The following is a 23,248-nucleotide window of genomic DNA, read 5'->3' as shown; positions in this document are numbered from 1 at the left end:
AGTTAAGTAGCTATATCTAGTCTAGGAAAAAGATGATTATGAAGCACTGGGTATTGGGAAAAGAAGAAAAAGAAGGATAATAAGATGTTTAAGAAGTGGAATACATAGGTCTTGAGGAGTGCATATGTACACATGGGAAGGAGGTGGAGGGGTTAGTTAAAGTTTTCATTAAACACTTTAAAATATTTCATGGAATTTCCAGTAGACAGAGAAAAAATTTACTCTAGAAATCAAGAGAGATGACAAAATTGGTGATGTAGATTTGAGAGCTGTCAACACAAATGATCATTGTTGCCGTAAAATGGAATTGGAATAACTATTCAGAGAGAGCATTGAACAAAGAGAAAATAGACTGTGAAATAGTTTAATATTATGCTACTTAAAGGTCAGATTGGGAAAAAAATAGAACCAGAACACAGGGTATGGAGCATACTATTCAAAGCAAATAGGCCTAGAATCAAGAGATTCAGGACTATGTAAGGGACAGCTGAGAATTTCAAAGTTGGTCAATACTTTCCATTACTGCTGAGAGATTACATATGTAGAAAAAAATGAAGAGATACTATTAGATTTAGGAGGTCATTTCTGGCATTGTGACAGCCATTTCAACACTGAAACAAGAGAACTTAGACTGAAATACTTTCAAAAGTGAATGGGGGAGAAAAAAATGAAGTAGTGAACTTGGAAGACTTACGAGAAGTTGCAATATAATGATCTCACTTATATGTGGAATCTAAAATTGACAAACTCATAGAAACAGAGAGTAGAATAGTAATTATCAAAAGTGAGTCTGGCTGGGGCTTCCCTGGTAGCACTGTGGTTGAGAGTCTGCCTGCCGATGGAGGGGGCACAGGTTCATGCCCCGGTCCGGGAGGATCCCACATGCCGCGGAGCAGCTAGGCCCGTGAGCCATGGCCGCTGAGCCTGCGCATCCAGAGCCTGTGCTCTGCAACGGGAGAAGCCACAACAGTGAGAGGCCCGCATACCACACACACACACACACAAAAGTTAGTCTGGAGTTGCTAGGTTAAAGGGAACAAATTTCCAGTTATAAGATGAATAACTTCTGAAGATATAATGTAGAGTATGGTGAATATAGTTAATAATGCTGTATCACATACTTGAAGGTTGCTAAGAGAGTAGATCTTAAACATTTCTCACTACACACACACATGCACAAGTGGTGATTATGCGAGGTGAATCATCATGTTGTTCACCTTAAACTTACACAATGTTATATGTCAACTATATCTCAATAAAGCTGTAAAAAAGAAACCAAATGTTAAATATTCAGAAATTTTGTGAGGCCTTGACAAAGCTTTGGTAGCCTAAAATCAGCAAGGTATTTTTACTATGGAAATTGGAAATTGAGAAAAACAAAAAAAGTGAACAGGAGAGAAGAAAATGCAGTAATGAACATGGAAGACTTACAAGAAGGGGGTAGTAAATGAAAAAGGGAAGGTTGGTAATTGATGTTGAAGGAAGAAAAATACCATTTGTTAATTTTTCCTTATTATAAAATAACAGTTTTATTGTTTAAAATATAGAAGTCAGACACAAACAAGAGAAAATTAAAAGTAACCAATAAATCACCACAAAGTTGTCTAGAATAGATTCATGCTAAAATATGAGCTAAAGGGAAAAAAAAAAAACTAGCTAAAAAACACTAACATACTAGAGAGACACAGATTTCATGATAAAAAGATAAGACTTGAAGTTGGAAGACCTGAGCTCGAATCTTGACTATGTTATTTACTAGCTGAGTGATCTTGGACAAGTCAAACAAACTTTTGGGACCTCCATAAACTGATCTTTAAAGTGATTATATGTAAAATTTTATGTGCATATGAAAATCTATGTTAAACTGTACATGACTTAAAAGTACGATGAATTATTGATGGATTGGAAAAAGATGACTGAGGCAGGATTTTAATGGAATGGGGCAAAAAAATGCATATCAAAAGTAATGCCACCAAGAAACTTTTGTGGTGCTCAAGAAGGAAGTCAAGACATATACAGTGTGGTCAGAAACTCTTTTGTTAATTAGAAGAGAAAAGGGTTAGAAAACTGAGGAAATATTATAACATGACTTTTGTGGGAATTTCTTAAAATTACCTCAGTGTAGCTCTTTTTGTAATCTGAATGGCTCAATTCATAGTTATAAGAACAGAAAAAGTAGTTTTAATATTGATGTTTCAATTATGAGTTTTATGCTATTATGCTATTATGAGTCCTAGTGTACTTAATAAATAGAAAGGAAAACACTATTTAAATTGCTAATCAATCCAAAGATTTGCTTTTTCCTCTTTGTAGAATTTTGTTAACACAATATTGAATAAATATAAGCTCTCACTAATTAAACTAACCTATTTACAGTCAGAGGACAACTTATCATGCTTCACACTTTAATTCATAACTAGTTTTCGATTAATGTTTAAAATATGAGCTTGTGAACTTCAGGGTGTAAAAAACACTCTCATTTCGATGTCACATTAGAATGTCATAATATATATTTCAGTGTGGTTATTATTGTGCAATTTTGAATTTAAAGTCTATTTGCAAGTTATTTTATTGCTATGATTTTGCATGTGGCACGTTCACCTTTTAAAATGCAATTTCTCTTTTAGTGAAGACATGTGGCTCTAATCTTCAAGGACCAAGTGGAACCTTTACGTCTCCCAACTTTCCATTCCAGTATGACAGCAATGCACAATGTGTCTGGGTCATCACAGCAGTGAACACCAATAAGGTAACTGAAAACCATCTCTGGTGAAAAAGCATAACCATAAAGACAAAAACAAAGACATCATGAGGGAAGTGCAGTGAAGAAAATTCATACCTAACATATGATTTCTGAAATATTTCCTACTTATCCATTATATAAAACATAAACATACGAGAAATACGGAAAAAATGTTAAATATTGCAGTTCTATCCCAACTAACATATAAACGACAACACATTAAAATTATAAATTAGTGTTTTCTGAGACATGCTTTTGAAGGTTGTAAGTATACGTTTTTTATTTTTAAAGAGGCCATAAATAATGGCTTTTCACTTTATATCTTTCTGCTTGACATATCATTCAGGTATATCATGTTTTTATACATAGCTGCCTTTCCTTTCAGTGTTTCTCTATTGCCACAGATCACATAGCTTTTCTTTATTATAGGAAGTTATTAATGTTCTCTCCACTAATAGAGGATTCATATTATGGGTACTTCTAAAGGTTGAGTTGTCTTTCTATTTGACTAAAAATGAATAATACATCTAAATATGTATATGCCACAGTACTTCAAACAAAATTATAATGCTGAATGAACAAAAGAGCAGCTGAAAAATTAGCAAGTTTTCTGTTTCTGTTCTCTCTATCCTGCTTCTCCTTGTAAGAATGTATAGTGAGGACCTAAATAGGAAGAGTCAAAATTCCTCTCAGAATATATGATATCTTATCTGAGTTAGATTAAGGAAAGGTTGGTGGTAGAGTCCATAAAACTGGGTCAGATTTGTAGTTCAAATACTGATTTAGAATTTACCAACTAACAACTTTGATCAGGCTATTTAACCTCTCTGAAATTCAGTTTCTTTATCTATAAAATGTGAGTAATAAGAGCATGTATTTCAAAGTTATGAGAAGTAAGTGAGGTAAAGCATACAGAGTACTTAGCAGAGTTAATAAATACTTAAAAAACATTAACTCGTTATTAGATACAAAGTATACTATTTTCCAGACTGTTTTGGGTTTTATGTTCATAAAACAATCATAAGAGTAGCAGGGTTGTTTTAAAAATCAACTCAGTGGTCAATTACACTTGCCTTATAGGAGAGCCCTGATTTACAACTCATAAGAACTAGGTCAGAAGCCTATGCTCCCCTAAACTAGCTGTATAAACCTTGGGAAAATTACTAAATCTAACTCTTCACCTTCACAAAGGAAATCATTTTACTTACCCAACCCGTGTTGTCAATTCAATTCAATTCAGCAAATGTTTATTTATCAAATACCTTCTCTGTGCAAATTATGGGTTGTTAAGGAAAAAAAATCATGAACTACTTGAGAAAAAATAAGCGCATATTTATTGAACATTTAGTAACATACCAGGTACCATTCACAGCACTTTCCATGAATTATTTAATTTTAAGACTTCCCTTAATAGATAAATAATTTTATGTCTGCATTTAATAAAGAAGATAAATAACGTGTCTGAGATCACATAGGTAGCAAAGGTCAATGCTGTGTACTTTATAAGATGTGTGTTATTTACAGTGACGTATCTCACACTAAGACATAAGTATCTTATACTAAGATAAACATGAAGCAAATTCATTGTAAAGTATGGGAGAAACACATTGTATTAATCTTGTATGGAGATAGAAATCTTTTTTATGTCATAGCAGTTACCTATAATTGTCAGCAAAATGTGGTAATTATCTCCTGCTCTATAAGATGTTTACTTTGCTAAGCTTAACTCATTTTCATTATTGAATTACCTGAAGTTTCACAGAGGCCATCACATTTCTCCTTGCTTTTCTTAACCAATCTACCAAACTTGTATCTATTCTTTCTCTCCATAAAAAAAATCGAATTTATTTTCTAAGGAAGACATAATTACTTTCTTTGCTATTTTTATCAAATAGCTGATTGAGGACATTAATTTTTGATCTGTTGGTTTATATCCATTTTAAGATACCCTGTAAAAATCCAAGTATTTTCAACCATCTCCCACAATTATATTTTACATTGTGGCCCAGTTACACACACACACACACACACACACACAGACACACACATACATACATACATACAATGCTAAAAAAATAATTTTCCCTTACTACATGAATGCAATTCTCTGTTTTTGATTCTAACTTGTAATCTATTTTTAAAATAGTGGTCATGCCTCACTAAATCAATTTTATGATGCACTACAGGTTATAACTATATATTTTGACAAATACTGTTGGAAGATTTGCTTACATAGATTACCATGTCAGAACTCTTTTGAGAAGACAGTTACTGGCATAAACCACAGGTGCAGAGCTCTCTTAGTTGGTATAAACCCAAATTAACCAAGATACTTAACCCCTCAATATCTATGAGTTTCTTCAAAAATCATTGCTCATGTTTTTCTTTATGTTTGATGACTTAAAAGCAATCATTGGGGAGGGTTCAAGATGGTGGTATTGGAAGATCCTGAACTCAACTCTTCCCACAGATACAACAAATATACAACTACATATGGGATAATTCCCTCTGAAAGGGGCCTGAAAACACAACAGAATCTCCACAACAAAGGGTGAAAGGACAGCCACAAAGGGTAAAGGGACAGTTAGGAGAAACAGAGATGCAGTCATGCCAAGGAAAAATGACACACCCCAGCCACAGCGATTCACAGTCTGGAAGGATCACAAGGTATGGATATTTTCCTTGAGAAACAAGAGATTTGAACTTCACGTCAGGCACCCCAACCCTTAGATCCTTCACAGGAAAGATGAGCCCCTAAAACACATGCTTTGAAAACCAATGGGTAATACATCCAGGAAAACTGTAGAACTACAGTGAATGGAAAACTCACTCTTAAAGGGGTCACATGCAGACTCAGTCAACCTGAAAACCAGCACAAAATCACCAGATTGAAAAGTGATTTCAATCACTTGAAAAGGTCAAAGGTAAAGGGGACTCCCTTACTGATCTTAAAGTGTCTGCTGGAGAGGCAGGAACCAGTTGAGATGCTCTCTGGGGACTAAGACACTGGTGGGAGCCATTTTTGAAATCTCAGGGTACGTTGCTAATACCATCTCTGGAGAGCACCATTTAGGAAATCTCCATCTAACCTGTTACTGCCAGTGGATGTGCCCCACAAAGAGCTCCACCTACTCCTGTGCCTTGGCCAAGCTACAGAACCAGCTGGGATGTGACTCTGCCCAGTGTTCAGCAGCTACCATGACCAGGTCCTGCAGCCAACCATAATAGAGGCCAGCCCTGCCCACCAGCACACTGAAGCAGCAGCAGCTGCAGCCCCTCCACAGCAGGGGAATGCATGCAGTCCACATAGGGGACACCTCTTGAGTGCCTGGCACTTCTGAGCCCTACAGAACATCTACATAAAGTCACTCCTCCAAGACTGGGAGAGGTAGCTGATTTACCTAATACATAGAGACAAATACAGAGAATTAAGCAAAATGAGGAGACAGAGGACTATGTTCCAAGTGAAAGAACAAGACAATGCCTCAGAAAACAAAATAAAGCAGAGTTAAACAATCTACTTTATAAAGAGTTTAAAGTAATAGTCATAAATATTCTCACTGAACACAGGAGAAGAATGGACAGACACAGTGAGAACTTCAACAAAGAGACAGAAAATATGAGGAAATACCAAACAGAAGTTATAACTGAACTGAAAAATACACTATAGGGGTTCAAAAACAAGTTAGATGAGGTAGAAGAATGAATAAGCAAGCTGGAAGACAAGTCAATGGAACTCACCCAGACAGAACAGCAAAATGAATAAAGAATTTAAAAAACTGAATACATCTTAAGAAACCTTTGGGACAAGATCAACAGGAATAACAACATTTGTGTTATAGTGGTCCCAGAAGGAAAAAAATGAGAAAAAATATTGAAGAAATAATGGCTGAAAATTTTCATAATCTGGAGAGGAAACAAACATCAAGGTCCAGAAAGCACAGAGAATTCTGAATTAGATGGACCCAAAGAAACACATAACAAGACACATTATAATTAAAAATGGTAAAAGTCAAGGACAAAGAGAGAATACTAAAAGCAGCAAGAGAAAAATAACCTGTTACATGTAAGGGAAACCCCATAAGGCTATCCGCAGTTTTTTGTTTTCTTTTGTTTTTCTCAGCAGAAATCTTACAGGCCAAAAGGAGTAGCATGACATATTTAAAGTGCTGAAAGGAAAAAACAACCAACCAAGAATTCTGCAATAACATACCCAGGAAGGTTACCATTCAGAATTGAAAGAGAGATTAAGAGTTTCCCAGGGAAGCATAAGCTAAAGAACTTCACCACCATTAAACTGTCCCTGAGAGAAATGTTAAAGGACCTTCTTTAGGCTGAAAATAAACATCAGTAATTAAATAATAAGAAAACAATGTAAAAATCCACTGGAAAAGGTAAATATATAACAAAGGTAGTATATCAATTACTTATAAAGCAAGCATGAGGATTGAAAGACAAAAGTAGGGGCTTCCCTGGTGGTGAAGTGGTTGAGAGTCCGCCTGCCGATGCAGGGCACATGGGTTCGTGCCCCGGTCCGGGAAGATCCCACATGCCGCGGAGCGGCTGGGCCCGTGAGCCATGGCCGCTGAGCCTATGCGTCTGGAGCCTGTGCTCCACAACGGAGAGGCCACAACAGTGAGAGGCCCACGTACCGCAAAAAAAAAAAACAAAAAAAAACAAAAGTAGTAAAATTAACTAAAATTACAATAGTTAGTTAAGGGGTACATAAAAAGATGTAAAGTGTGTCATCAAAAGTGTAAAACACTTGGGGAAGTGAAAATATACAGCTTTGGAATGTGTTCAAATTTAAGTTCCTAACAACTTAAGACAAACTGCTATTTAATTAGAATGTAGTATGTGAGCCTCATGATAATCACAAGGAAAAAACATAAAGTAAGTACACAAAAAAATGAACAGAAATTTAAAAATAATGCTAAAGAAAACAACCAAAACCCAAGGAAAAGAGAGAGGAAGAAAAGAACAGAGAAAAACTACAGAAACCAGAAAACAATTACCAAAGTGGCAATAAGTACATACCTATCAATAATTACTTTAAATGTAAATGGATGAAATTTTCCAATGAAAAGACCTAGGGAGAATAAATGGATTAAAAAAAAAAAAAAAGACCCATCTGTATGCTGCCTACAAGTGACTCACTTCAGGAGTAAGAACACACACAAACTAAAGGTGAAGGGTTGGAAAAAGATATTCCATGCAAATGGAAATGAAAAGAAAGCTGATATGATACTCATATCAGAAAAAGTAGACTTTAAAATAAAGACGATAATAAAAGACAAGGGCATTACATAATGATAACAGAGCCAGTCCATCAAGAAGATATAACATTTATAAATGTATATGTACCTAACATACACCAAGATATATAAAGCAAATATTAGCAGACTTAAAAGGAGAAATTGAAAGCAATACAGTAATAGTAAGGGACTTGAGCACCCCAGTTACATCAATGGATAGATCATCCTGGCAGACAATCAATAAGGAAACAATAGACCTAAACAACACCTTACACCAAATTAAGTCCGTAATAGGTATATAGAACAGTCCATCCAAAATCAGCAGAATACAAATTCTTGTCAAGTGCACATGGAACATTCTCCAGGATAGTTCACATGTTAAGGGCCCAAAACAAGTCACAATACATTCAAGATTTTTTTTGCCGTATTCGGGCCTCTCACTGTTGTGGCCTCTCCCGTTGTGGAGCGCAGGCTCCGGATGCGCAGGCTCAAGCGGCCATGGCTCACGGGCCCAGCCGCTCCGCGGCATGTGGGATCTTACAGGACCGGGGCACGAACCCGCATCCCCTGAATCGGCAGGCGGACTCTCAACCACTGCGCCACCACGGAAGCCAGAGCCTGGTGTCTTCTAGAAACTAAAAAGATGACAGCGTTCCTGTGGCATAGTGGGTAAAGAGAAGAATGTAAGAAATGGAGGCTATAGAGCTGATTAAAGCTCGGATCATACAGGGCCCTCTGCGATCCATCCAAAAATGTAATGAGAAGCATGATATCTCTTACTTCATTTAGATATCTCTTAAGTGTCACTTTCTCTCCCCTGAATCACTGACCACCTCCATCTCTATCTCCTTGCTTTATTTTTTTTATAGCATCTTGTAACACATCAGTATTTGAAGATCTCATATTGTATGGTATTATATGCTGCTTCTCTATCTTTTGTATACTTCCCCAAGAAGGGAGGAAAGTTTGTCTATATCCCCAGCACTAGAATAGCACCTGGTAAAGAGTAGGCTCTGAATACAAATTTATAGAATGAATTAAACAAATTAAAAGTTTTTAGGAAGAAGATTTATCTGATTTGTGTTTCAACATAACATCCAAAATTTTCGAAAGAGGCTTATTAATTGAAGTGCAGTTCACAAAACAGCAAATAGTATAAATATCTCTCCCTACTCTTTTCCCAACCACTCGTCCCGAAGAATATTCATTCATGGACCAGCAATCTTTCTTCCTGGATAACTGGCAAACAGTGAGTTCAGTGGCAAATAATTCCTCTTATACCCTAACTTCTTGGGCTTCTACCTAAATTGCTTACTCAAGAAGATAATTTTGGAAGTAAACAAGGTCTTCCATAAATATTAACTGTTAAAGATTCATTAACACTTGAAGAAATTACATAAGCAAAAATAAAGTTAACAACAAAGACCATGAATTGAGAAGCTAATATCTTGCATCCTTCCTCTTTGGTATCAAGGAAAAACAATAAAAATAAACTGAGAATGGGAATTAGAATCCACTGTATGGTTCATTTATATACAAAAATGTATAGTATCTCTCTACCATGTTGTATGTTTAGCCATTTTAAACTAATCTCATTTTTTAATAAAGCTTCAAGTCAAAGGTCTCTGCATAAAAATAGTATAGATGAATAAATGGAGAGATAGGTATTCTGGATCAGACTGACATCATTATTAATGAGTGACAAAACCCAGCAAAATAGTGCTTCTTACCAAATTCACTTTAATGAGACGTACTCATATTTGTTTAAAATTTGTTTCAATATGTACAACCCAACATGTACAAATTTGTAATGAATATCCTCCTAAAACCAGCAACAGTATCTGCAAGCATTTTCTTCAAAATTTGTAACTTCAAGTTGATCATTTATATATATTATGAAATTTAAATTATAGCCTCCAGTAGCAAAACATGAATAAATGACAGAAAGAACCAATGGTTTTGTACAGTTTTGTTATAGATTTAATATTTGATGCATTTTTCATTTTGTGTAGTTTCTTCCCTTCAGTGAAACATTTGTAGTGCCATATTTAATGTCATTGTTACATACCAGCAACCCCCTAAAGGGGAAGAGCAGTGCACAAATACAAAAGGCATAGAAAAATAAACAAAGCTGAAAGCTTTTATCGTTCCATCAGTATCTTACTGTGTCTCCAGATTCCCCTCCTGTCTCTGAAATATGAGCCTTTGTAAGAATTGAAACTATTAACCTGATTCTGGCAGCAAAGTGGATGAACCTAGAGAATTCCCTAGGCTGGCACTCCTCATTTTTGAATGGTCTAGTCCAAGAGTCTTGGAATACATCTTCTGTCGTAAAATATATAATATTATAGTGTATAATCCTTCTAGAATATGAGAGATTAACTTCTTCCTCTAAAATGAGATTACTTTCAAATAAATAAATGTTGGGTTTATATGTGTTATATTTAAACCTTTTTTATCTTACAGTATTTGTTTCACAAATTTCATGTAAATTTACCTTTTTATAAAAATAGGCAAATTAGGATGATTACTAATTAAACAGTTATTGAACACTAATTTTCCATGTACACATGTAATACATATCATACACAATACATATCACAAAACAGTAAAATTTTAGGATTATTCTGAAATACATGATATTTTGGACAAACGGGTTGAATATTCTGCTTTGTCTGAATTAGACTATACCCAATAAAATTTGATAAAATAGTCCTATGAGGCATCGATTTTTGAGTGAGCTTTTGACTAGTGCTTCTATATGTATGAAAAGAGAAAAAGGGAAAAAGGACTACAATCTTTTTTTTTGGCGGGGGGGTGGGTAAAAAATCTAGATTGAGTCCACTCTTCTCCATCCCTACTTTTACAGCTCAAGTTTAGTCCCTCGATCTCTCTAACTGCCCTACTCCACTTCAAATACAGATTGTTCCTGCTGCCAAAGTGAGCATATGAAAAGCAAATAAAACCCTGTCAGCACAACACTCAAAACTCATTATTTGCTGCTACTCATTTATAAGATAAAGTTCAAAGTCCTTAACATGATACAGCTCCTACCTCCATTTTTAGCCTTCCTTTTAATCACTTCCTGTTTCACAGTTGATATTACAGAAACAAAAAGAATATTTCTTTCTACTGTGCCATTTTTTATGCTCTCTTCTACAGTGTTCTTCCCCAGTTCCCATATTTACCTTCCTTTGCACTGCCTGGGGATTTTCTCTTGGGGGAAATCTTTCCATTTTACTCTTTAATTGGATTGGGCAGCTCTTATCTCTGCCCATGTTAACCCTGTGTGTCCATATCCCAAAGCACTTAACACAGGGTATTGTATTTATCTTGTTTATGTCTTGTCTCCAAATTGGACTGTGATCGCTAAGGTCTGAGACATGTATGAATAAGGAAGCTCTTTAATTATATGTCAAATTGATTGTGTAATATAGCATTACATACCTTAAGCTTTGTATGCAAAGCTTATACTTTGTATATTTTGTATTTATGCATTCTGGATTTCCTCACTGGTAAGAAATATACTTGTTAATAACAGAGTGAATTATAGTCATTCTGAAATGAGCTTAATAGAGAAATTATTATTGTCTTCCAGAAAAGATAAATTTCTAGCAGCATAGATTTTGGGGAAGAAACTCTCCTCCTTAAATCACAGTGGGGTTGCCAGAAATAGAACTTCATCCTCAAGATCCATTGTGAACAGATGTCAACATTTATTTTATGATTAGCTAATAATAACTGCCATTTATTGAAGGCCTACTGTATATCAAGCACAGTATGTTCTGTTTTACAAACTAATGTAATACCTACTTCAACCTTAGGAATTATGAATTATAAACACTCTTTTATAGTTATGAGACTTCCCCAAAATAATGTAACGTTCAATGACAGAGAGAGACTTAAACCATATCTTTGCCTGTACCCTTATATTATCTTGTCTCACTAATGTGATTAGCTTGGTATTAATATTAAAGCATCATTAATTTGTTTAGTTAAATATCATCAAAGCTTCATTTAATTCCAATACTAGTTATATTGGTGCAAATTGGCCAATACAGAGAATTGTGACTGGAGAAATACTAAGAAATTTCATCAGCTTCCAGATTTATTTTGAGGCAAAAAAATACAGACTTTATCATGGAAGATAAAATCGCTTATACCAATCCATGCTTTCTGTATTTTTCCCCCAAGGAATTGACACAATGTTTGCTACTTGTCAGATTTCAGAAATTATCTTCCCTTGCCATAACTATTTAAAACATGAGGCATATGTGCAACATCAAAGAACTTACTTAGAAGTTATGCTATTATATATCAGGTATTTGGCAGACAGAAGGTATTTCCTAAGTTGCAGACGTTTACTATGCAAATGCAGAATAGTGTGAAGTTTGAGCACTTGGATTGTCACATCAGGGGAGTCTGAGATTGAATTTAGTCCCATCACTTTTAGCCAAATAAACACAGACAAATTACTGGGCAAAGCATTTTGTAAAACTTAGAATTGAATCTACTGATGTATCCACTAGAATGTTTTCAGTTTAAGTATGGGAAAGATATGGTTTAAATAATAAGAAAATGCATTATTTAGCACAGCATACTATCCAGAGGTACGCAAGTCTCAGACATACAGTAGAAACATCCATCTCTTGGCTCTGGGCATCTCCATGTGTTAGCTTTGTCCTTAAACTACATATTGCAAGATGGTTGCAGTAGCTCTAGTCAGTACATCCAGATCCAGTCACCTCCAAAGCAGACTAATTCTTTGTGTTCATTTGAGCATGAAGAAATATTTTCCCAAAAGCACCCCACGCCCAGAAGATTGCTCCTCGCCTTCCACTGACTGACCAGAATTAAGTGACATAGTAAGATCTAATCTTATCCGTGACAAATGAAATGGAACTGCTAATATTGGCATAGACTCATTAGGAGCCATTCCATGGAACTTGGTATGGGATCAGCAGTCCCTAAAGCATAAGAATGTACACAGAAAGATACATAACTGAGCAAAATCAATGTCCTGTTCGGAAGAGAAAAGTCCAGAGTGAACAAGTAAGATGGCTGTTGGATAAGTAATCAATAGTTTCTGCCACAATCCACCCGTTTTGTTATCAAATGTTCATCCAGATGCATAGTTCTTTCCCTACACTCACTTTGAAAAATGTTTACATGAAAAAATGCTGTCTTCATTAATAGAGAAAACCAAAAATCTTAGCCAGTTACGTACAACTCTAGTATCTCCAAGTATTGTGCTGGCTTCTCCATTATATCCAGATTTAGTTCCTCATTATCTAGAGGCCTATAGCCAATAGACAGTTATCATCACATCCCAAATACATGTGATATCTGTCATAGTTGAAACTTCAGAGGTCAGTCATTGGTTCATAGATCAATATCATATCCTGCTGGTTAAGAAGACTGGTGAAGACTACCTTCGATGGAAGGGGGATGAGTTCCTTGATCAGCCTGGAATGTAGCAGAACCCATTTTACCTCACTAGAACTTTACTTTGTCATAGTCGGATATGGCTTCTGGTTCTGACTTGTGGGAAGATTTTTTTCTGTTGGATAATGCTGCCCTAGGACATCAGTGCCATTACATGTTACAACTACTGTTGCTTCTAAAACTGGATGTTTCTGCTGCTTTTGCCACCCTCTGCCAGAATCCATGGTTCGGGGAGCTTAGGTTTCATGCCTACACTCTGGTTGCAGTTAATGATGAGGAAGATAACATCTAACCATGCTGGGAAGTATACTATGCTTCCTACCAAGCCTCCTAATTTTGCAGACACGAGGATATTCAGCTTCTGAGTGGCCAAACTAATATATAAATGGACGCTACCTATAGTTTTAGGGTTAAAATGAAGCAGTGCATATGTGGCACTGAGCCCAGGACTCACACAATATAAATGTTTGCCAATTTAAACAAATTTCATGGGTAAAAGATACAAAGTGTATAAATGGGGATTCCACATGACTTCATAAAACAATGATGGAGAAGTCATGGTTTTAAACCCTCTGTGAATGATGGAGAGAATGACAATTATGAAACATAGGTTCTATACCAGTTCTATCAAAATACCTTGTGAAAACCCATGTCTTAAGCTTTATGGGAAATGGATCTACTAACCATTTAATATTTAATATTATTTACAGATTTCTCACTTCTGGAAAGCCAATGTTAATATGCATGAGATTACTGTTAATTGATTACATTAGTAGCTTAAATTTTTTAACATAGCCCTCAATTAGCAACATCATATAGTAATTTGGAATCAGCACTTTACAAGTGGAAGCCAAGAGTATGGCTTATTTGGTTAAAAAATCAAGACAATTATTTTATATTTAGGGGCATATTTTATTATCACAGCTTTTGCTTCAACAGTCCTATGACCTACATGCAGGTCTTTTCCCCACCCACAAATGATTAGGAACAAATACGAAAGGCAAAATATATGACGTTCCTTTCTCTTCTAATATACTTTATATTCTTCCTATTTTCCTACTAAATGTTTCAGCCCTACTGCCAACTATATATGTAGAGAAAGTAGTTATATTACACTGATGAGTACTGATTTTTTTAATTACCTTTTCATTTCATTTTCATATTATACAAAGATAAAGGGATGGAAAGTGGATATTTTCTCCTCCATGTTACAGGAGAATCCAGAAAAAGAAAATTTCACATCACACTCCTGATGTTACTTATTACATTTTTGTGTGAAAAAAATGTTTTGTTGTTTTGGTTTTGTTTTTACAAATTACTTTTATACATTCTACTGTTTTTATTTTTTTTTATTTTTGGAAATATCTCAATGTACCATTTTTGAATTTTACTGTAATGCTTTACTTATGTTAATGTCTCCAGCTGAGGCCAAAGTAGTTTTTATTCTTTTTATGCATAAATTTTACTTCTAAAGAACCAGTCCAGCGCTCTCCTGGTGGCGCGGTGGTTCAGAATCTGTCTGCCGATGCAGGACACACGGGTTCGTGCCCCGGTCTGGGAAGATCCCACATGCCGTGGAGTGGCTGGGCCCGTGAGCCATGGCCGCTGAGCCTGCGCGTCTGGAGCCTGTGCTCCGCAGCGGGAGAGGCAACAACAGTGAGAGGCCCGCGTACTGCAAAAAAAAAAAAGAAGAAAAAAGAAGAACCAGTCCAGTAATGACGTTTAAACTAAGCATATAAGAATCAAATTAAAATGAATGTGTTCTACAAATTCAGTCAGACTATTTTAGCTTCTCAGTGATTCAGTGTCATTGAAACTGTTCAAGAATTATAAGTGTCTAAAATTTCAGTGACAGCTCAGTGGTTAAGTGCTTATCTGAAAATGTATGGATTTAGTTAGTAATTAATTCATCACATAGTTTAAAATGAAGTCGAGTTCTCATTGTTGCATATATACATGCATGAACCTCAGTTACAATTCAGGCAAAATAAAATCTATCATTAAATGGGTATCCAAATTTTTTGAGACATGACTAAACAATAATGACTATCAAGGGTTTGGCATAGAAATAGCAATCAACCAGTCACTTATTACATTCTTAGTTTGTATCTACTAGCCTATTAGACTTTTAAAGCCATTTAATAAGTGACGTTCCCTAATTTTAAATGCAATGCACTCATGGCTCTATTGTGAAATGGCTTGGGGTAAAGTGGATCATGTCATTAATCTTTTGAAAGGATGACAGATGAAGTACTCTGAAAGGCCCTCCCACTGAAATACAAGAAACACATTTTTCAGTGCATTGTTGGTTCACAATAAAGAAAATCTATAAGACTATGCATGCATACCATACAAACACAAGTACAATTATGCGTATATAATTAAAAGAAGAATGAACTGAAATGAAAGTAGGAGATGAAATGTAAAGAAAGCTTGGAGATGAAATGTAAAGAAAGCTTGGTTTTCCTTGTGGCAAATGGCAATAAGTCTCTGGAATTAGGAGACTAAGACTGAGGCCCAGTCTCTTTGGATCTATAGGTGAAGAAGCTGAACTTGAAACTTTAGTATTTAGCTAAAAGCCTCACAAGATGTTAAACTGCCACCAGCTTGGTAGTAACCCTTGGATCCAGTTAGCAGAAAATGAATGAAATTATACCCAGTTTAAGATCTTCAAGATTCTCACAGCTGAAGCCCTAATAAAAATGGGTTTATTGTTAAATATAACTAAACACATAGGAAAACAAGCCACCATGAGTGAGTTACTAGAAATAAGAAACAGTTTCTTCAGGAAATTAGGACATGCAAAAGCCCTCCAGTATATGGTGGAATTTAGAAAGTCACATGCATGCCCATGGCAAGACACATGCTGAGGGAGACCAGAGAAAACCCTAAGCTTTCACCACTATCTGATCTATAGGCTTAATGCAAGCAGCAAATGAAGGCTAAGACAAAATTATAAATGGTCTGGCTAGGTATTAAAGAATATCCTATCACTGAGCCAGTCCTCAAAGACTGGGAGAGGTCTTACTATGATCTGAATGCTTCTGTCCCTTCAGAATTCATAATCCGAATGCTCAGTGTGATGGTATTAGGAGGTGGGGCCTTTGGGAGGTCCTGAGGGTGGAGACCTCATGAGTAGGATTAGCGTTCTTGTAAGAGAGACCCCAAAGGGCTCCCTAGACCCTTCTGCTGGTGTTAGGTTACAACAAAAAGATGGCCTTCTGTGAACCAGGAAACTCTCTCACCGTACACTGAATCAACCGCGCCTTGATCTTGGACTTCCCAGCCTCGAGAACTGTGATAAATAAATTTCTATTGTTTATACGCCACCCAGTTTATGGTATTTTGTTATAGCAGCCCAAGCATGCTGAAATGGATATTTTTTTAAATCTCCTTGAATTTAAAGAAATTCCAGTTAAAACATTGGATGGACACAAGTCTTCAAAAATCAAGAACAGCAAACCCTGGGGAAGGAAGAGACTCTGATTTCCAGAATTACCATGTTATAATATTCAAATGGATAGTTTTCAGAAACAACAGTGAGATCACAAAGTATGCAAAGAAACAGGAGAATATGGCCATTGAAAGGAACAAAATAAATTGACAGAAAATATCCCTGAAGACATTGAGTCATTGAACTTATTAGACAAAGTTTTAAAACAACTGTATTAATTATGCTCAAGCAACATGGACAAAATTAAAGAGAATGATGAAAATGATATATGAATAAAATGAGAATATCGATAAAGAGATAGAAATTATAAAAAAGAAACCAAATAGAAATTCTGGAGCTTTAAACCATAATAACTGAAATTTTAAAAACCTAGAGGTTTTGAGAGCAGGTTTGATCAGCAGAAGAAAGAATTAGTAAGCTTGAAGATAGGACAATTGAAATTATTCAGTCTGAAGAACAGAAAAAGAAAAGAAAAAAGGTGAAAAAAGTGAAAGGAGCCTAGGGACCTGTGGAATATGAGCAAATGGACCAACAAATGTATTTTATGACTCTCAGGAGGAGAAGATAGAAATAATGGTACAGAAAGAATATTTGAAGGAATAATGACCAGAAAGATCACAAATTTGAGAGAGACATGAATCTACCCATCCAGGAAGCTCAACAAACTCTATGTAAGATAAGCTTAAAGTGATCCATGTAAGATAAGCTTAAAGTGATCCATACCTAAACATATTATAGTCAAATGGTTGAAAGGTAAAAACAAAGAGAATCTTGAAAGCAGCAGGTGAAAAGTGACTGTTTAAGTACAACAAATCCTAAAAAATATTAACAGCTGATTTCAAAAAAGAAAAAGAAACTGAGAAGCAAGTGAGACAATATCTTTAAGCATTGAAAACAAAACTGTCAACCAAGAATTCTATATCTATCTGTCAAAACTCTCCTTCAAGGATGAAAGATAAATCAAGATATTCCCAGATAAACAAAAGCTAAGAGAGCACAGAACTAAACCCACCCGTCTGTGAGCAATTAATTTTTGACAAAGGTGCCAAAAACATTCAATGGTGAAAGAATACAGGCATACCTTGGAGATAATTGTGTGTTCAGTTCTAGACCACCACAATAAAACGAATACCACAATAAAGCAAGTCTCACAATTCTTTTGTAGTATGTATAATAGTTATGTTTACAGTATACTGTAGTCTATTAAGTGTGCAACAACATTGTGCCTAAAAAAACAGTGTACAGATCTTAATTAAAAAATACTTTATGGGAGGTAGGGGAGGGAAGGATTGGGAGTTTGAGATTAACAGATGGAAACTAGTATATATAGGATGGATAAACAAAGTCCTACTGTATAGCACAGGGAACTATATTCAATATCCTGTGATAAACCATAATGGAACAGAATATGAAAAAGAATATGTATAACTGAGTCACTTTGCTGTACAGAAGAAATTAACACTACATTGTAAATCAACTGTACTTCAATAAATTTTTTAAAAACTAATAAAATACTAAGGAATAAATTTAACCAAGGAGGTAAAAGATCTGTACACTAAAAACTATTAAAACTATTTTAAAAATGCTAACCATAATCTGAGCCTGCAGTGAGTCATAATAATTTAGCTGGTGGAGTCTTTCCTTGATATTGATGGCTGATGAATGATCAGGGTGGTGGTGCTGATGGTTGGGGTGGCTGTAGCAATTTCTTTTTTTTTTTTTTTCTTAAAGAATCAATTTTATTTATTTAGTTTTGGTTGCATTGGGTCTTCGTTGCTGCACACGGGCTTTCTGTAGTTCTGGCAAGCGGGGGCTACTCTTCACTGCAGTGTGCAGGCTTCTCATTGTGGTGGCCTCTCCTGTTGGGGAGCACAGGCTCCAGGTGTGTGGGCTTCAGTAGCTGTAGCACACAGGCTCAGCAGCTCTGGCTCATGGGCTCCAGAGGGTAGGCTCAGTAGTTGTGGCGCACGGGCTTAGTTGCTCCGCAGCATGTGGGGTCCTCCCAGACCAGGGATCGAAGCCGTGTCCCCTGCATTGGCAGGCAGATTCCTAACCACTGCACCACCAGGGGAGTCCCTGTAGCAATTTCTTAAAATAAAACATTAATGAAGTTTGCCACATTGATTAACTCTTCCCTTTCACCAGTGATTTCTCTGTAGCAGGCACTGTGCTTTGATAGCATTTTATCCACAGTTGAACTTTCAAAATAGGAGTCAGTTCTCTCAAATGCTACTACTGCTTTATCAAGTAAGTTTATATAATATTCTAAATCCTTTGCTGTCATTTCAACAATCTTCACAACATCTTCACCAAGAGGAGATTCCATCACATTCTTTGCTCATCCACAAGAAGCAACTCTCATCTGTTAAAAGTTTTACCATGAAATTGCAGCAATTCAGTCCCATCTTCAGGCTCCACTTCTAATTATAATTCTCTTGCTATTTTCACCACAGCTGCGGTGACTTCCTCCACTGAAGTTTTGAACCCCTCAAAGTCCTCCATGAGGGTTGGAATCAACTTCTTCCAAACTTCTATTAATGTTGATATTTTGCTCTTCCCGTGAATCCCAAATGTTCTTAATGACATCTAGAATGGTGAATCCTTTACAGAAAGGTTTTAATTTACTTTGCCCAGATCCATCAGAGGAACCACCATCTATGGCAGATACAGTCTTACAGAATGTGTTAATTAAATAATAAGACTTGAAAGTCAGAATTACTCCTTGATCCATGGGCTGCAGAATGGATGTTGTTTAGCAGACATGACAACATTAATCTTGTTTTACAGGTTCATCAGGGCTCTTGAGTGACCAGGTGCATTGTCAATAAACAATCATATTTTTAAAGGAATCTTTTTCTTTCCTGAGCAGTAGGTCTCAAAAGTGGGCTGAAAATATTCCATAAACTATGTTGTAAATAGATGTGCTATTTCCAGGCTTTATTGTTCCATTTATAGAGCACAGGCAGAGTAGATTTAGCATAATTCTTAAGATTCCTAAGGTTTTCAGAACAGTAAATCAGCATTGGCTTCAAGTCAGCTACATATACCCTTAACAAGAGAGTCAGCCTGTCTTTTGAAGATTTGAAGTCAGGCATTGACTTCTCTGTAGCTGTGAAAGTCCTAGATGGTGTCTTCTTCCAATATAGGCTGTTTTGTCTACACTGAAAATCTGTTGATTAGTGTAGCCACATTCATTAATTTTCTTACCAAGATCTGGGTAACTTGCTGCAGCTTCTGCTGTTCACCTTGTACTTTTATGTTATGGAGATGGCTTTTTTTCCTTAAACCTCATGAACCAATCTCTGCTAGCTTCAGACTTTTCTTTGCAGCTTACTTACCTCTCTGAGCCTTCATAGATTTGAGGAGAGTTAGGGCCTTACTCTAAATTAGGCTTTTACTTAAGAGAACGTTGTGACTTGTTTGAACTTCCTTCTAGACCACTAAAACTTCCTCCATATCAGCAGTAAGGCTATTTCACTTTCTTATCATTCATATGTTCACTAGAGTATCACTTTTAATTTCCTTCAAGAACAGTTTCTTTGCATTTACAACTTGCAACTGATGCAGCACGCCTACCTTTCGGCCTGTCTCGACTTTCGAAATGCATGCATTTCTCACTAAGCTTAATCATTTCTAGCTTTTGATTTAAAGTGTGGGAGGTGGGACTCCTCTTTACACTTGAACACTTAGAAGCCACTGTAGGGTCATTAGTTGCCCTAATTTCAATATTATTGTGTCTTAGGTAATAGGGATGCCCAAACAGATAGAGAAAGATGGGGGAACAGCCTGTCAGTGGAGCACTTAGAACACACACAACATTTATCATTTAAGTGTGCAGTCTTATGTGGGTGTGGATTGTGGCTCCCCAAAACCATTACAAAGAAACATCAAAAGTCACTGAGCACAGATCACCATAATAAATGTAATAGTAATGAAAGAGTTTGAAATATTGTGAGAAGTATCAAAACATGACACAGCCACAAAGTATGCAAATGCTGTTTAAAAAATGGTGCTGATATACTTGCTTGACCACAGTTTTGCCACAAAACTTCAATTTGTACAAAATACAATATCTGCCAATCACAATAAAGCAAAGTGCAATAAGGCAAGGTTTGCCTATAGTTGTTTCAATAAATGGTGCTTGTAAAATTGGATAGCCACATGCAGAAGAATGAAATTTGATCTTTACTTGCACTGTATACAACAGTTAAATCAAAATGGATCAAAAACCTAAATTTAAGCGCTTAAACTATAAAATTCATAGAAGAAAACATAGAAAAAAATTGTATGATATGGGATTTTGCAATGGTTTCTTAAATATGACACCAAAAGCGCAGGGAACAAAATAAAAAATAGGTAAACTGAACTTCATTACATTAAAACTTTGTGGTGTCAAAGAACACTATCACAAGAGCAGAAAGACAATTCACATAATGGGAGAAAATATTTGCAACTAATATATCTGATAGGGGATTAATATCTAGAATATGTAAAGAGCTGTTAAACTCAACAACAATAAAACAAATGACTTAATTTTAAAAGGGGTAAAAGAGAAATAAATAAAAAGGGGTAAATGACTTGAATAGACAGTTACCAAAGAAGATACACAAATGGTTAATAAGTACATGAAAAAATGCTCAATATCATTAATTAGAGAGACGCAATTATATCCACAGTAAGATACCACTTTACACCTACCAGAATGGGTATGATAAAAACAAAACAGAAAATAACATGTGGTGAGGATATGGAGAAATTGGAATGGCCGGTGGAAATTTAAAATGTTCAGAAGCTCTGGAAAGCAGCTTGGCAGTTCTTCAAAATGTTAAATATATGACCCAGTAATTTCACTCTGAAAACAGGGATTCAAATAAGTACTTTTACACCATCATAATAGCAATATTCACCATAGATAAAAGATAGAAACATCCTAAGTGTCCATCAACAGAGTAATGGTTACACCAAATTAGGTGTATACATACAATGGACTATTATTCAGCCATAAAAAGGAATGAAGTTCTGATACATGCTATAATGTAGATGAACCTCAAAGACTTTTCTTAGTGAAGTAAATCAGACACAAAAAGGGAAGTATTGTGTTTTTCCACTTACATAAAATATCTAGAATATGAAAATTTGTAGAGACAGAAAGTATGTTGGAAGTTACCAGGAGATGGGGGAAAGAGGAAAATGGGGAGTTATTGTTATGGCTTAATGGTAACAAGGTTTTGGTTTGGAAAACTTTTGGAAAAAGACGGTGATGGTTGCATAGCATTGTGAATATATTGATAATCAATGCCACTGAATTGTACACTTAAAAATAGCTAATATTGATTTTTTAATATATATTATAGTTAGCACAATAAAAAATAGTAAACAAAAATAGAGAAGACATATAATGTTAGAAATAGAAATAGGACAAGAGTACAGACAACATAGGCTAAAAGAAAGCAAATAATTATATGACAATAAATTTGAAAACTTTTTCAGCATTGACATGTTTCTATGAAAATTAAAATAACTTTGAGTCAAGAAGAAAAAAACAGAAAGCCTGAAAAAGAACATAAATGACAAACATATGAAAAAAGAACTTAATTACTAATGAAGAAAATGCAAAAGAAAAGTCATTTTTTACACCCTCTAGATTGGTAGAAATAATGAAACCTAATGCACACAAGTTGTAGGCATTTAAATTGGTAAAATAATTTCCAAATCATATGGCACAATATTATGAAATATAATTTTTGCTTTGTTAGTATCCAGAAATTGCACTCATAAGTACATATATAAGCTAGTACTTGTACATTTGAGCCAGAACATATTTAAGATTGGTTGTAACCATGTTGCTTTTGATAGCAAAAAAATGGGAACAACTTAATCTCTATTAACAGGCAATTATTAATTGAGAATACTTACATTTAACTCAGTGTAGAACAGGGAAACATTTACTTTTAAATTGTAGCCATGTAAAATTCAGTGTTTTTATATATTCTGCATTTAAACCTGACCAAAACAGTGGCTTTAATTAATGCTAGTAAAAAATGATTTAAAAATCAAGAAATAGACATAATCAAAAATTTGTTTTTTTGTTACGAAGCTAAAAAGAGTCAGGGTATGAAATCCCTCATTTTCTTAAGAATTTCTTTTTATGATACCAAAGTAACAATTATAAAAATTAATTTTTAAATAATAATTAAAAAATTTTTAAAGCTTTTTTTCATTTATTCTCTAGTACTATTGGTAATCTCAGCCATTCATTTTCTTTAACTCATGTTGAATAATACTTTATTATAAATTATTTTTTGCTCAAGCCATGATTATATATAGGATGATATTTATGTAATTTCTTCT

The 23,248-nt window shown here is 35.3% G+C and overlaps 1 protein-coding gene across 3 annotated transcripts in view; it reads left to right on the top strand.

Moving 5' to 3' along the window:
• CSMD3 (CUB and Sushi multiple domains 3) overlaps positions 1 to 23,248 on the top strand; it is a 1,080,105-nt gene that overhangs the window by 479,932 nt on the left and 576,925 nt on the right. For all 3 annotated transcript variants that reach the window (XM_060035246.1, XM_060035245.1, XM_060035244.1), the window contains one exon: positions 2,628 to 2,749. In XM_060035246.1, the coding sequence (XP_059891229.1) occupies positions 2,628 to 2,749 (122 nt within the window). The remainder of the gene's footprint in view (positions 1 to 2,627; positions 2,750 to 23,248) is intronic.

Source organism: Delphinus delphis, chromosome 17, assembly GCF_949987515.2.
Source record: "Delphinus delphis chromosome 17, mDelDel1.2, whole genome shotgun sequence".
Taxonomy (NCBI): Eukaryota; Metazoa; Chordata; class Mammalia; order Artiodactyla; family Delphinidae; genus Delphinus; species Delphinus delphis.
The sequence above is the reverse complement of the archived record's forward strand: the minus strand, read 5'-3'. Positions and strand labels throughout refer to the sequence as shown.